The following is a 14,908-nucleotide window of genomic DNA, read 5'->3' as shown; positions in this document are numbered from 1 at the left end:
AAGTGCGACCTCTAGTGACTTGCGAAAGTTCGAGTTGAGGGGAAAGGATTAAGGGCGGGGCAGGGGCGGGTCTTGATCAATTAAGTGTAGCTTTTGGTCTAAAAGTAGTTGATCAGTGTTGGTTAGGGATTGTCGTATTTTGTCCAAATCATTTAACCGAGGCCAAACATTCACCAAGATGGATTTATCTTCATTCATTCAGGATGATAAATAAGAGAAAAACAAGATTTCATCATCATCAAAATACACTTATAATTATGCGCATTCAAATTTGTACTGTTTTAAATGTTTGACAGATCAAGACACCTTAAATGCCATAAATATCAAAACCATAACAATTAAAAAGGGGCGCCCTTGAAATACGAGAACCATGGTAGAAAAGACACCCACATGAAAAACTAGATATCCATATACAGACGATTTTTGAGGCTGATATTCAGGATATTTTCAGGTTAAATCCATCCTGTGCTTCGTTTCTGCAAAATGAGTCCCTCATTCAACAGACACTTTGAGTAACCTGCAACAGAAAACAACTATTACATACAACCATAAAGCTCTATAAAAGAAATTCAAAAGGTAAAAAAAATCTCCCAATAAAACATGAAAACTGCATCATATGCTGTATCTTTTAATCCGTAATAGCTACGGAATTCAGTACAAAAAAAAACAAACTTCAGAGAGCTTAACCCTAAATACAGAAATTTAAAGAGCCATAAAATGAGTATTCCGTTAATAAAGAATATACAGTGTATGTCAGAAGAAGAACCACACCCTAAAGTATGGCACAATAGTGACAGAATGATAATTAATATTAATCAATGCATCTTGGGTTTAACCCAACTCCGATACTGCTAATTTTAAGGTACACAACTTTACATATTAAACACACTTCATGACTGTAGTTCTTGATAACTTTAAATTCCATGCAAAAAGTAATTTGCACATTTGTAATTTCTACATCTTGAATACTACATGGCAATAAATGAGTCAAAATAGTTTACAGTATATTTCTAGAATACTAGATAGTGCAAAGATATCATGCAAATATTATTCAACATTTATTCTAAATTATTTCAGGTTGTGAGTGTAAGTCCTTATTGTAAAAATATAACCCAGAAGGATTACTTGTGGAACAGACTGACAAAAATAGGCAAAGCAGGAGTTTCAGGAATGACTGTGGGAACTGCCCCGGCTGTGGCAAATAGGAAACTACAAAAAAGTGTGAGGAGGCACATCAAACCTTTGGAAAAATATCACCAACACTGTCTTTGAAAAATACTGAAGATCAGCTGGAAAGAAAAGAGGTCTAACTTCAGTGCACTAACCGACGCAGGAACAACCAGCATTGAAGCAATGCTGATCGTTGGGCTGGCCATCTCACTCGAATGGCTGATAGCAGACTTCCAAAACAGTTTTTCTTTGGACAATTGAAGGAAGGTGCAAGAACAAGACGTGCACAGAAAAAGCACAATCAAGACACCTTGAAGCAGTATCTAAAGAAATGTGACATTACGACCAATACATGGGAGACACTTGAACAAAACAGATGTGAGTGGCGACTTTCTGTGGCACAAGGTACATGTATTGGTCACTTCAAAGGCTCGAGGAAATAAGAAGCCCTTCAGAAGTGCCAGAAACAGACAGAAAGCGGACAACAAGCCACCCACAATAGACGACACCTATTGCTGATCATTCAGCAGCAAAAACTGTAAATCAAGAATAGAGGACACACTGACGTTAGGAGGAACAGGTCATACTCATCCCCGAGTGACTGCTGATGACGATGATATTTTTGCCTTGGCGTTTCATATCGTAACGGCAGACGAGCATTTAGGTAAACCTGTGACAACTCTGCTTCAAAGACAGCGCAGTTTTCCGTCATTCTTTCCCACATGTCTTCATTTTCCTTTTTTAAATAAATGACAATTTTGAAACCCAAGTTGTGGCTGAGATGAGAGATGTAACCTAGTTGAAGAACTCCAAGTCACATAGTGACTCGGAGTTCCTCAAATAAGATGTAACTCAGCTAGCAAAATAAAAAACAATTCTAGACAGTAGACCTTGAAATTCATTAATTGCCTATCACCAAAATGCCAACATAAATAAGCTTGAAAGTACAGTTACCACCAACTTCTGACCAAATATGATCAGCCTTTCACATATTTAAAATCTGACCAATGATGACCCACTTACTTAACATTGTGGACAGAAGAATGCAGACAGCAAAAAGTGTTGTTACTTCCATTCAGTAAATTTAACGACAAACTAATGATAAAATTTAAATTCAGTACTGGGCCAACCATGGAGCCACAAACAGTCTTGAAAAAAAAAGACCTACATGTAACTTCCAATCACTGGTCAGGACACACTTACCCGCCCGGCATGTACACATCAAGACAAATTTGCCTAACTTTCCATCGAGAGTGACTATAGAGTTCTAAAAAAAACTTTCATGACAAATTAACGAAAGTTAAGAAGATTACTAACGTTACTAGATATTACAATCTGATATAGCCCTATAGCCGCTTCGGTTTTTCATGGAGGAAGTTTTCGCAACATCCGCCGTGGCGGTAAATTGGCTATCAATCACCAAAACTGCCATGGGGAGGCTGACCTGCTCAAGTGGCTCAAGAAACAGCCGCTGCGTGTCTCCTCCTTTTTTAGCCAGGTGGTACATGTAGGCTGTAGTGTAGAAGATCCATGAATTCCAGCCCCGACGACCACACAATCGTATAACTTTAAACTTTTCGAGCAAATCCAATATTTTCTCAATTTCTTTTGGTGCAGCTTGAGGCCAACTCCAACCGTGACCACCGTGTGTACACCTGGTGTACCGCGATCAACCTTTGACCACTACTAGGCCTAGGCGAGGAGGTCAGCAGAGAACCGAATTTACGGCTATTATTTTGCTAAAATAAACGATTAGCACAAGGAAAATTCTCATGCAATTCTGCAGAAGTCAATGGATAGGATGTGGATTTTTGGCAGCGCCAGAAAGGCCGTTTACGTCAAGGTGAAACCGTGGCCAAACGTGCCTACTTTTCATATGCCAAATTTAATAGGGGAGAAAAAGTTGCCTAAACTTGCACTAACGGTGGGAAACTTTTTGCCTAACTTTATACCGAACCAGACAGACGCGGAACATTTGCCTAACTATTACGCCCAAGCCAGAAACTGTGCTTAAGAATTATTTGCCTAACATACTTTTGAGCTAGTTAACAGTAGGAAACTATTTATTACTGCATGAACCACATCTACCGTAACTGTAGCCTAAGGGAAGAAAACATTCACACAACCTTTGTCACTCCGGGAATACTGAATGTCGGCACTGCGCTCGACTGTGAAAGTCCTAAATCGAAAGTTAGGCAAGTTGTTTCTAGACCGCCAGCTCACCTAATGGAAAATTAGGCAATTTTGTTCATGACCAGACACTGTACTACCTGAGTAGAAAGTTCGGCACAATTTTGGGCCACCGTTAATTTGTTCGGTGGAAAGTTAGGCAGAATTTCGCCCCACCGTTAAGTTCTCAATGAATAGTTAGGCAAATTTGCTCACACACGATTGGTCGAGTTCGGGCGGCCTGTTCTTGACACAGGTTTCTTGTTCTCCGGCTCGAACGGCGGGAACACGACTCAAGAACACTATTCTCGGGACAGGATCACACACCACCTCCTCGTTAGGGTTTTACAGGAACACACGGAAAAACTCGTGAGATTTTGATTTTTGAACAGCTGCAAAAAGTAGAGAGATGGCTTCCAAAACCATAGACAATGGGAAGTTTTGCAAAATTAACATTAATTATCTTACACTGAAATGAATGTTCCATTTTATATAGAAAAGAATTCAAATCATCCAAACATTAACTCTCGAATAACGTAGCCTACATGGACGCCGCCATATGTTGCATGTTGCTTGTCACTACCAGCGATAACCGGTTGGTTGTTCCCGGCGTTTGAGCAGCCGACCCGGACCCACGAAGAACAAATCGAGCTGTTCGTGAACACTCGGGAACAAGCCGCCGGAACTCAGCCGATATCGGCAATGGAAAGTAAGGCAAGTTTTTCGAGCCCGTAATTAACTTGCTGAGTGGAAAGTTAGGCAAACTTATGCATTTCCATCAATTGGCTCAATGGAAAGTTTGGTAAACTGTTTTGTGACCATAAAGCAGGAGAAGTAGAAAACTAGGCAAACATTTGTATGACTGTTCATTTGCTCATTAAAATGTTTGGCAAATTCTTTTATGACCATTACGTGTAGTTGGTGTTATATGAAGTTTGTGGCAATTGTTTCACGTTCATTAGCTGTTCAAGTGGAAACTCTGGCAATGTTTTAATGCACATTACATGCAATTAACATGCGTAGAGAGCCCAATGGCTGACGAATGAGATAATGTTATTGTCCTACATAAGTGATTTGGATACAGTAGCAAGAAGTCTCTTTCCTGAGGTGTGAGAATCTACGCTTTGACAGAGCAGAATAACAACTGACTGAAGAGTGGACAGCTTTCTTTCCAGACTGAGAGAGATAAGGCAGCATGTTTCTCAACGGAGGACATTTCACAGATCCTGGCCTGGGGCTGTTTTTGTTTTGTTTCTTGTTGGATTTGGGGGATGGGTGTTCCTATGTACACAATAGATATGGTATTGTCACGGCTCCAGTAACAGCCAATCAAATCGCTCTTTACCAGAAACCTGTTCACGGATAAAGCTTTTCATTGGTTAAGGACAGGGCGCATAAGTTTTCCACTCTAATTTGAATCTTTTTATTTGCTTTTTGTATTTCAGCTTGGGAAATCCAACATGGGCATGTGAACAACCTGAAATATGCAAAGTCTGATGCTAGGTGTTTGAGAATCCAAAATTTGAAGCAAATATGTGAAACTTATATTGCTTATGGACTCTTTTTTAAAGGCCGGGTAAGACACCATCCGAAACTTGGATGAATTTACTTAATTCTGCCATCTTATGAGAAAAGCCAAGAAATAATGACAAAAAAAACGACAATAGAGTTCTTAATTTTCAAGTAATATAATGTTCAAAATTTGGATAATTCGTATAAAGACACTTAAAAGAATACATTAACTTCTATAAGAGAATGAACCAAAGCTTTTTTTCCAACCCCATGGTGAAATTAAAATATTAGGATTACACATAAAAACTTCATGATATACACTCCTGGTCTTGATAATTCCTTATTTATTCCACACACTTATTAAGGCTATTGTAACATAATTACTATTTGTGCATATTTCTTGAAATACCTGAATACTCAATGTAACATACCCTCAGTACTATTCATAAAAAGAGTTCAAAATAATATCTATACTGCTTGTATTCATAAAACATTAACAAAAGTAACACATTGGAGTTTAACTATTCAGGAAAAATATGTAGAATATTTTGTGTATCATAACAATTTGTGTTATTTCAGGCCAAGACACACTTTTGGATGGATGAAACGTTTGGGGTAACACATCTACAAATTGTGGAGTAAAGCAGTGCAGAGTGGGCTGTCTGCAGGTTGAGAGAAAAAAGCTGCTCGCATCACAGGTATAAAAACGGATGAAACAATGGCAAAGGAATGCTTTTGTTAAGAGTTTTGTTTGCATGACTTGTGAACTTAGCTTGAAATCGGATGCCTTACGAATGGACCAGACAACAGCACAGCTTTTGAAAGAATTACTGGATTCTTGATAAAGACAGAAAATGAAAACTCCGACTAATCTCTGTTTAAAAGAAGGCCCTGTGACAATGCAAGGTCAATACTGTCTCTTCTTGAATTGCCCCTAGCTTTTAGCAGACTTTAATGATATAATAAAATTTTTACCCAATTCCCAAGAACAGGTATGTGCCGGAACTCGCAAATATCAGATTTAGCCTCTAATTAAAAGACAATGTATCCTTTATTGCAGTATTGGCGTGTGGCCTAGTGGTTATGGATTAAGACTCGCGAGTATAGGGTCGGGGGTTCGAATCCAGCTGATGGTCACAAACTGTGACCATGGGCAAATTACTTTATTCCCATTCATCTCTCCTCACCCAGGGGTATCAATGGGGACCTGCGATGGCAGAGATGGTTCCTGTGTTCAGCTGTCTGTGCTTGGAATAGCAGCATCAAGCTGTATACTCCCCAGGGAGCTGAGATGGTGTTAGAAATGTTTATGTGCCTGGTGAGCGGGGAAAATAATGTAGGGCACCTTGATTGGGTTCCTGGATAAGTAGACATCATAATCGATAATACCATTATTACAAACAGCACCTCTGGTAAGGGAACAAATGTCACATATGAAGAACATTTTAAATTATATTGATTTATTTTCCATTTATTTAATTTGGCCTCTTATTTCCAACTCATTGTACCATATGTGAGACTCTCTTAATACTGGTCTACAACTTGGCCTTGGCCAGCGGCCCATTGGGAAATCGACTTAGCCTGAAAGGTGAGAGGTCGTAGCTGGGTTTAGTCTGCATGGCCAGTTCACTCAGGACCTTGCCGACGGCTGGAGCCAGCTTAAATCCATGACCTGGGCCAAAAATATCAGACAAGAATAACTGTTAAACCCATCAACCAATGCTCTTCTGATGCATACAAATTTACATCCAAACGGTGCCCGACGACAGCTTAGCGGAGTGTTATATGATATGTTTCAGATAATGATGTCTTGTAACAATTTCACAAAGACTAAACCCAACTCTGGATTGATATACATTTTTAGAGTGTCCTTAAATCCTCCCAAAACCATCCCCATGCTGGGACCAACTGTCCTCAGTGATGAGAACCGAGGTCCTCAGTAATAGGACCTAAAGTCCACAGTGATGGGGCCTTAGAAGCCCTCAGTGTTTGGAAAAGGTCCTCTGTGATGGGACCTAAGGTCAATAGTAATGGGACCTAGGGTCCCTGTTTCACCGAGCATGTTTATGATCTCAATTCAATATTTGATGGAGACTTTTCTTCTACAATTTGTACTTGACATTGAAGCCAAGTAATTTCAACATAACCTATGGACAAGACTGCAACAACTGAGTAGTCTGGTGGCATGGCTTAGGGAGGTATATGTAGATGTAGAAACTAGGTGTCAGACTAGGTGTCAGATATTTCTTGCGGTACATTTGATTCATGCAGAAATAAAAGGGTACTGGACACGTTTCAAATACCAGTCTATTTTCTTTTGTTGCATACTTCCAATACATGTATAGACATTTTTTTGGACTTTCATGCATCTTGCCCACGAGTCCTAAATTTTCGGACTAGGCAAGTGTCTTACTAACTTCAACAAACTCCTCCAAAATCTTTTGGTTGGAGCTGAAGGACCGCAAAAGGGGAGGGTTTGACACAAAATCAGAGTTTTGGGCTCCATAATGTTTTCCAAGCAAATTTGGTGCTAGAGGGCCTTGACAAGCACAGCTAGCTGATTTTAGAGCCAAGCCCAGACCAGAAATTGTGAGGTGTTATAGGGCAAGCTCACCAGAAAAGCCACACCCGATGACGATGTTGTGGTACTGGGGATGGGTGTCCAGGAAGAAACTTGCATCTGGGGTGAACTGTGGACGGGAAAGATGGGCCTGAACATCGTTAACTGTGATCACTGAAGAGGGCACCATTAGAAACACCTTCTTCAGACCGGGATATGTGCTCGCAAAAGGGGTAATTCACTGTACAGTGCGCCACCAAGAGGTTGCCATGGAGAGCCCATTTTCCAAGTTTTGGGCTGACAAATGCATGGCTGCCTTTCCGTGATTTGCATTTGAACATATGAAAGTACACAGTTTGCGACCCAATCTAACAAATACAGTCAAAAGTTGCCAGAGCTGCTTCAGAGTCAGGGGCCCTCAAGAGACTCCTGCACAATGTAGAGAAACAGGAATCCACGTCACTCTTCTCCCCCATAATCTCATGAGGATACCAAACTGAGTGATACATCCAAACAAAAAGCACGGTTTGCTCTTTCTAATGCAAACTAAAACAAAGATACCAACAAAAAGACCCTAAGTTTCATTTTGAAGGAGCTGGTCATGTTGGTTATGAGCACTTCAACAACTGTTGCTAATTTGTTTGTGAACATGGCAGTAAAGGCGAGGTCTGTTGAATGTTTTGTTTCTGTGGATGGTAGTCTTTTCGTCAGTAAGATGTTAAAAACAAAACAGACTTACAGTGTACATGCAAGTCTCTGCAATAACAGGAACATGCTCCAGGCCGGGAAAATACTGCCGGACAAAAGCTTGAAGTCTCTCCATCTGGAATTGGTGGTCAGCTATAGGGATATCTCGCTCATCCGGGTCGCAGGATTGATGTTCGGTGTGATCGCACAGCTAAGAGGACCAGACAGAGAAAACGTCTGCAACACTGAACTACCTGCCACTAATTCTGAGTCCTGATTGGCTGATCCATGGTCACCTGGGTTCACTAGCACACAAGCATGTCGGTGGAATTCTGATGGTGCGTGGATTTGTCAACTCTGGGTTATGATACAGAACTAGATGGAAAATGATTGCACTGGCACTACATAAAAGAAGCGTTTGACTGAAAATAAGTAATTGGCTCAGATTTTGGCTACTGCTTAAAATACACGTATGCCTACTGGAAACCCTGCCTGCCCAGCTGATTTTCTTTGTGGGTCTATACACTGACAACCTTGGAAAATATACTTAATTGTGACAGACAGTCAGATTGGATACAGTTCTTTTTAACTTCCAAACATTGACAGATTGTGGGTGCTCTACGCAAGACAGTCCCTATACAAGGGATGTAAGACAGACTAACCTCACAGACACAGACAGATAGCCAGATGGGACTACAACACTTGAAACAAACAATCCTTCCTAAGGCCCTGGTGCTACTCTCAATTTGTACATATGGAATGTCAGCAATGTGACAGACACAGACAGACAGACACATGGGATAAACCTTGGGACGAACAGACCTTGACAAGCCCTGGGTATTCCTCGCTGGGTAAGGCGTAAGTGTGCTCGTCTTTGAAATAGGCGATGAACACTGGCATATTATTGAATGTTCCAGGCTTTTTCTCCTTCCAATAGCAAACATCCAATCTCCATGGCTAGAATGAAAAAAGAAAAACAAAACAAAAAAAACCCCAAAACCTGTTAACTTTTTCAAAATTTTACAGGAAAGTTTGTCCCGAGCCAACAAGGCTCATCTAAACTGATGTTTATCTTCAGTTTCTTGAAAGTATTCAGAGTAGTTGTACTATTTGGAATGGCATGTCACTGCAGGTTATCCTTTTTGGGTAATTGTCACAAAGCTCGGACCCATTTCTGCTGTGGGATGCAGAGGGACGTTTTGGCATGGAGAGGGACGTTGACGGCAAAAACGTTGGACTCATCTCAATTCTGGAAATGTTTAGCAAAAGTGCTCTGTGATGGCAAATTTCCTTGGTGGATATATTCTTGTGTGACATATGTTATGGTTGAGCCCATCACAAGACCAGGTAGGAGTAACATGGTGAAAAATGACTAAGGAAAGCTTATGTCACAGGACAGCTCAACTGATGATCAGCTTGCAACTTGGCTTACGATTTGTGAAGGACATGCTGGATATCGGCAGCTACAACACTAGCATGTGGTATGAATCATCTTAACCCTAAAAGGCTCAGCCTGGCTAGTGCACTGCAGTGATATCACAAAAAAAGTCAAGGGCGGGTGGATTCCGCCCCCCTCCGGCTGTTAGGATAAGGCCAGCTTGAAGTCAGCAACACGGTAATTAGGAAACTGCAGTATTTTGTTTCGTGTTTTTTCCTTAAATTCTCACCTTGAGCGGTGGGTCCAGACCCAGGGGTTTCAACATCTTGGAGGCCCATGGTCCAGGCGTCAATACAACACTCTTGCATCGATAGTGGCCTTTCCTTGTGACGACGATCACCGTCGTTCCTGGCAGGATCTGTAAGACTGGTTCGCTATCCCGTATGGTACCACCGTAATTCTGAAATTCACTCTAGTAATGGCCAATTTTAAAAAGGGAGAATAAATCCCGGATTAGATTCATCTGATTGTTACGGCAAGCCAGAGATTCACCATGCAAGCGGCACCCTCAATAACAGAATTGTGTGACCTGTATGTTAATCCATTGTCAACATTGTAAACTCTGGACAAGACGGCTCTTCAATGTCAGCCTGACAGTTAAGGCTGAAATTTTTTGTAATTTTAGGTTTCTTTAATAGTCCAAAACAGCTGCAGGTTGAATGACTAAGGCTTTACAATGACATATAGAATGAGCGGGAACTCAAAAGAAATTCATATCTGAAAGCTGGCAGAATCCAACCCAAGTAATTTGTTTAACATGCACGTATGGGCCTTGAGCTGGAGCAAGAGAGGGCACTACATGTATTTCCTTAGCCACAGAGGCTCCTTTGCACATTGCTGGTTCACATACGACTATGAAATGCAAGCGTTGCAGTCGCATTGCTATTAACAAAATGAATACTCCTGATCAACATGGCTCTTTTCAACCCATGAGGGGGTGCTTCTTTTCGAGGTGGATAGGGAGATTCTTCAGTGTGCTAAAACACATTTGAATGCCTGGACATTTTGAAGTGTCTTCCTGCTAAAATGCCTTTTAGAAGGCTTTTCACTGAGGTCGAATGGGGAAACTTTGACCCCATGGTGTGGCAGTATTCCGTCAGTCAAATGACAACCAAATTTTTTGTTCTGGCTGGCAACGTACTTGCATGGCTCTCAAGCACTTGTCGGCGAGTAAGACTCCTCCATCGTGCTCGATGATCCCCACTGTGTCTTCTGAGATCCGTAGCCCCGGGAGCCTTCGCCGGATCTCTGGTGCAGTCAGCTTCGTGTATTTATGTCCAATTGAGTCCAGGGCCTGCCGCATTTGACTGAGATCCTTGTATGGCGGACCACTTATGACGAGCAAGCCCTCCTTCCTGGAAGATGGGAACCACTCACAATAAGTGAGACATGAACACCCTAAGAATTGCGATGAATGAAGCGATCCCAAACTCCGTTCACATTGATTTCTGAGGCTGCACTTATACCCAGGGAACCAATTGTTGGGGACTTGGTCTCACACATGTTGGACGGTGTGAAATTTAAATGACTTTCCAAAATTTTCAGCAATAATGGATTTAATAACTCCTCTATCAAACTACTGGAGTCAACTTTGCACAACACTCAATGTACACCAGTGACTGTGGACACAGTATTTAAATTGGGTTCTTGCGACAAGAACCAAAAAAGGGATATGAAACGCATAAGAGTACCATAGTAACAAATATCTCCCCCAGTTGTGAGTAAAGACTCGGGGCGGATTGAGGATGACTTTTCACAGTGCACAGGGCTGAAGTACAGATTGTCATTTACTAAATATATCAGGACTTTATTGCTGGCTTCATCTTAAATATCCGGCAGTGGCGTCATTTTCTCAAACGAGACCCAGCTTCAAAAAATGCATTCATCTTCAATCCTCCAGTTTCTGGGCTTATGCACAAAATGAAAGGTACCTGAATCCTAAATCCTCCAAAATCGTCCATGGCCCTACTTTGGGTTTTTTGCCTTTTTTTTGTTTTTTGGGGGAGGGGGAGGGTTGGGCACATCAGGTTGGTTGCTGGGCTGAAGCTGGTTTTTTGCAGAGTTGGCTAACGGCTTTACTTTTGTAATAAACAAAGCAGACATGTGCCTTTGTTTTAACACACTTCAGTTAAGGATTTTGTCATTTATGACCAGTGGCAGTGAACAATGGAACACACTGTCCTTGGGTACATGCATATGACCATACGCACCACTATGTGACCGATTTTTAGTGCTTCATTCACCATTCATCCTCAATCCTCCAAAATCCTCCAGCTTTTAAATCACCATTCATCCTCAATCCTCCAAAATCCTCCAATGTTTAAATCATCAATCCTCCAAAACCATCTGGAGGATTTTTGAGGATTGAGGTGGGTTAGGGTTTGACAGCAACTGAGTGAAAATATTTCCGAGGGTTGGCCTCATGTCAGCAGTATTTCAGCTCTGGATGAATGGAACTTCAATAAAGCCTAACTCCAAAGCATTGGTGGTGTGCACGTACATGTATGATGTAACCTTCACCTTGGTCAGGCAAAAAAAACACCCTCCTGCTGCTTCAAATAAAAATTAGTTAGAGCCTTAATCGTCGAAGATCCTATGCATTTCCTTTCAGTATGTGTGAATGACACCCTGGAGTATGATTTCAAGTACAATCTGGGCCTAAGTTTATGCATGACTGAGCATTAACAGCAGTCTGGCTCCAAGACCTGCACACAATGCATCAGAAAAAAACAGTCATTTGGGTCAAACAGCATCAATCCTTCCTTTAAGCATGGTCAACTTTTGACAATTTGGTGAAGTTAGGATTAAGCTGGACTGACCTATCTTGGCGATCTCATTTGTAAAAACTGTTCCCTCTAGTCCCAGGCAGAGAACGAGCCCGAGGTTTGGAGAGATCCCCACCCCACATTGACTTACCGATATAGCCTTGTGTTGGTCTTGTTTTCGAGCTCTGCCCATATCTTGAAGCACTCTGGCATCATCTGAGCAAAGTGTTTCTCCGGGTAGGCATAGCGAGTGATGCGGGAATGACCGTGGGAACTGCCTCGAGTGTGACCAAGAGGAAACTGAAGTACAGAAGAATTTAAACAAACAGATCAACTTCTAAATTCCTATCTCATTTTGAAAAGCAAATTGAGGTACACAAATATGCAGGGTCTTAAAAGTTAACAATAGACACTTAATGATGCCTCCCCACAAAACGATGTATGCAAAATTAAGCTTGAGGGTTTAACCCAAAAAAATTATGCATTTTTCAATATAATAGAATATGTCGTGATAAATCATCTTTTTTGTTTGGTCTTACACCATCTTTGCCCACACCAGAAATGCCTGAATACAGGCTAAAACATGAAGGAGGGAAGTGAGGAGAACAGTACCCTACTGTTCACAATTTTGAGGCGTCATGAACATCAACAAGTTTAAATAGTAAGTTTAAAATAAATGAATGTAAAGATTGCCAATTTAAGGGTGAGTTTTGGGGGAACCTTGGTGCTTATAAAAACTCGAGAACTGTGATCATGGTTCCTCCTAGTCTAGCCCCACACGAGGGCGGCAGTGGCTCTCTTTTACAACCCGTTTGGCAGATAAGAGAGACGGGTTGTAGAGAGCCACTACAGCCCTACGTGTGGGGCTAGATCCATGGCCCGATATTGATCCGACGTGATCGTGGTGATTGTGGGAACGGGCCCGCGTTTTCGTCGCAACCTACCGGTAGTACCGGGTAACTGGACGGCCGAACCATACCTGCTCAAGAAGCAGCGTTTCTTGTCCTTTTTTAGCCAGGTGGTAGGCTGTAGACGATCCCTCGATTCCTGCCCCGACTACCACACAATCGTACAGCTTAGAACCCTCGTAAAAATCAGACATTTTGCCAGTCTGTCAATCACGCCAGCCCTGCCATCGCCAACCCACGATCCCACGTAGGCCTAGTCGAGTCGTACACGTATTATGTACACATTAGCTAGTCCGAGTCGAGTCCAGGGTTCGCGTAAAAACGACGTCGGAGGGCCGGGGGGGGGCATATGTGACCATGGGGGGGTGCAAAGACGCGAACGGGAGTCGGATCGAGTGGCCGGACAGGGGGGAGGGGCGGCATTGGGACCAAGACCCCCCTTTCCAAAAAACTCTTAGAATTGTGAGAGGTGGGCATAGAGTTGGATACATTATTATACATCCAACTCTATGGAGCTGGGTGGTTTTTCCGGTCTATTTCATTTTTTTGGTTGTACAAAAAACATTCTCACCCTTCAGAAAGGACAGAAAGGTTACATGAAAAAATTGCACATTTTTTTGCCCTCCAAAACAAATCTGGCCCTCCCCCCAGAAATTTGGTTTTGGAAAAGCCCTCAAAAGAGGAACCCAGCTTATTTGGTTTTTGACCAATCACAATGCGCCAAAGCTGTTGACCCAATGCACATTTGGAAATTGTCGACAGCTTTTGCGCATTGTGATTGGTCAACGCATTGCAAACTCTTGGAGTTGCACTTTTGTGAAATGCCCTTATTACATGTACCTGTTTGCACTTTGCCATGCACACTGTATAAAAAACAATGTTTATGCTCCGAGGGTTATTCTAACTTGAGAAGAATTTCATGGTTTGTGATTTAATCTGGGGAATTTCAATAGCAGAACTAATTTTTCCACAGCTGCTAGCTGCCACAAATGAAAGTATCCCACCGTCCAAATTGCAAACAGCATCTTAATGCTGTATCGGAGGCGGTTTTCTGTTATTAGTACCTTAGTTACGATTCTCAAACGTACAACAGGTTTAGTCGAGCCTATCCCAGTGATAAAACACTCTTGCCCTCTGAGGACGTTAACAACATGATTGGACGTACTGGAAATGTTACGTTCTTGTCATAGAAATTAAATGATTTGTTTTAGCAAATTGAATGTTGATCTATGAATATGTTGAAAGTTCCATGAAATGAATCGTAATAAATTTGACTGCCAAATCTTCTGAACTGGGAAAATAAAAAACCTAGGTTATATTTGACATTATTCACAGTATAAATTAAAAAACAATAGCAGGGAAAGCCTGTCTTTTTCATCATACTAATTTTTATCATAGAAAAAAAATAATCCGCACATCATCAGAGGAAAATAGGGCAAGCAAATCTTGCCTACCAATGTGTGGTAAAGCACACCGCATCACATCAATACGGGATGTTGGAAAATGTGTGCCATGTCAAATTATGACTGCAGATGGACTTTCAAAAAAGAGTTGGGACTTGTGATCTGAAAAATTGACTTATGACTTGTCTTGAGAAAATGACTCAAGATTTGACTTGTCTCAAGAAAATGACTCATAACTTGACTTGCCTAGAAAAAGTGACTTGTTACTTATCTCAAGAAATTACTTGTGACTGAAT

The 14,908-nt window shown here is 41.5% G+C and overlaps 1 protein-coding gene and 1 long non-coding RNA gene across 3 annotated transcripts; one reads left to right on the top strand and one right to left on the bottom strand.

Annotated features, from left to right (window-relative positions):
• Window positions 1-3,562: 3,562 nt before the first annotated feature.
• LOC110986298 (uncharacterized) lies at window positions 3,563-5,516 on the top strand. Its single transcript, XR_015426524.1, has 3 exons — window positions 3,563-4,053; window positions 4,785-4,915; window positions 5,431-5,516. It is a non-coding gene; the product is annotated as an uncharacterized LOC110986298 (long non-coding RNA).
• On the bottom strand, window positions 5,176-13,485 carry LOC110986296 (peroxisomal sarcosine oxidase-like). 2 transcript variants are annotated; one of them, XM_022248060.2, is made up of 9 exons: window positions 13,281-13,485; window positions 12,453-12,601; window positions 10,678-10,891; window positions 9,766-9,948; window positions 8,921-9,055; window positions 8,151-8,309; window positions 7,466-7,541; window positions 6,360-6,523; window positions 5,176-6,209 (listed from the first exon to the last, which is right to left on the bottom strand). In XM_022248060.2, exons 1-8 carry the CDS (start codon window positions 13,401-13,403, stop codon window positions 6,387-6,389), a joined length of 1,176 nt encoding a protein of 391 aa, XP_022103752.2. In that variant the 5' UTR covers window positions 13,404-13,485; the 3' UTR covers window positions 5,176-6,209; window positions 6,360-6,386. The 2 variants fall into 2 exon arrangements, with proteins under 2 accessions (XP_022103752.2, XP_022103751.2); XM_022248059.2 differs by having other exon boundaries at window positions 5,176-6,523.
• Between the last annotated feature and the right edge of the window lie 1,423 nt (window positions 13,486-14,908).

Source organism: Acanthaster planci, linkage group LG09 (genome assembly GCF_054643075.1).
Source record: "Acanthaster planci isolate LZ-2023a linkage group LG09, COTS_SCS, whole genome shotgun sequence".
Taxonomy (NCBI): Eukaryota; Metazoa; Echinodermata; class Asteroidea; order Valvatida; family Acanthasteridae; genus Acanthaster; species Acanthaster planci.
This window is presented reverse-complemented; position numbering and strand designations above follow the sequence as displayed.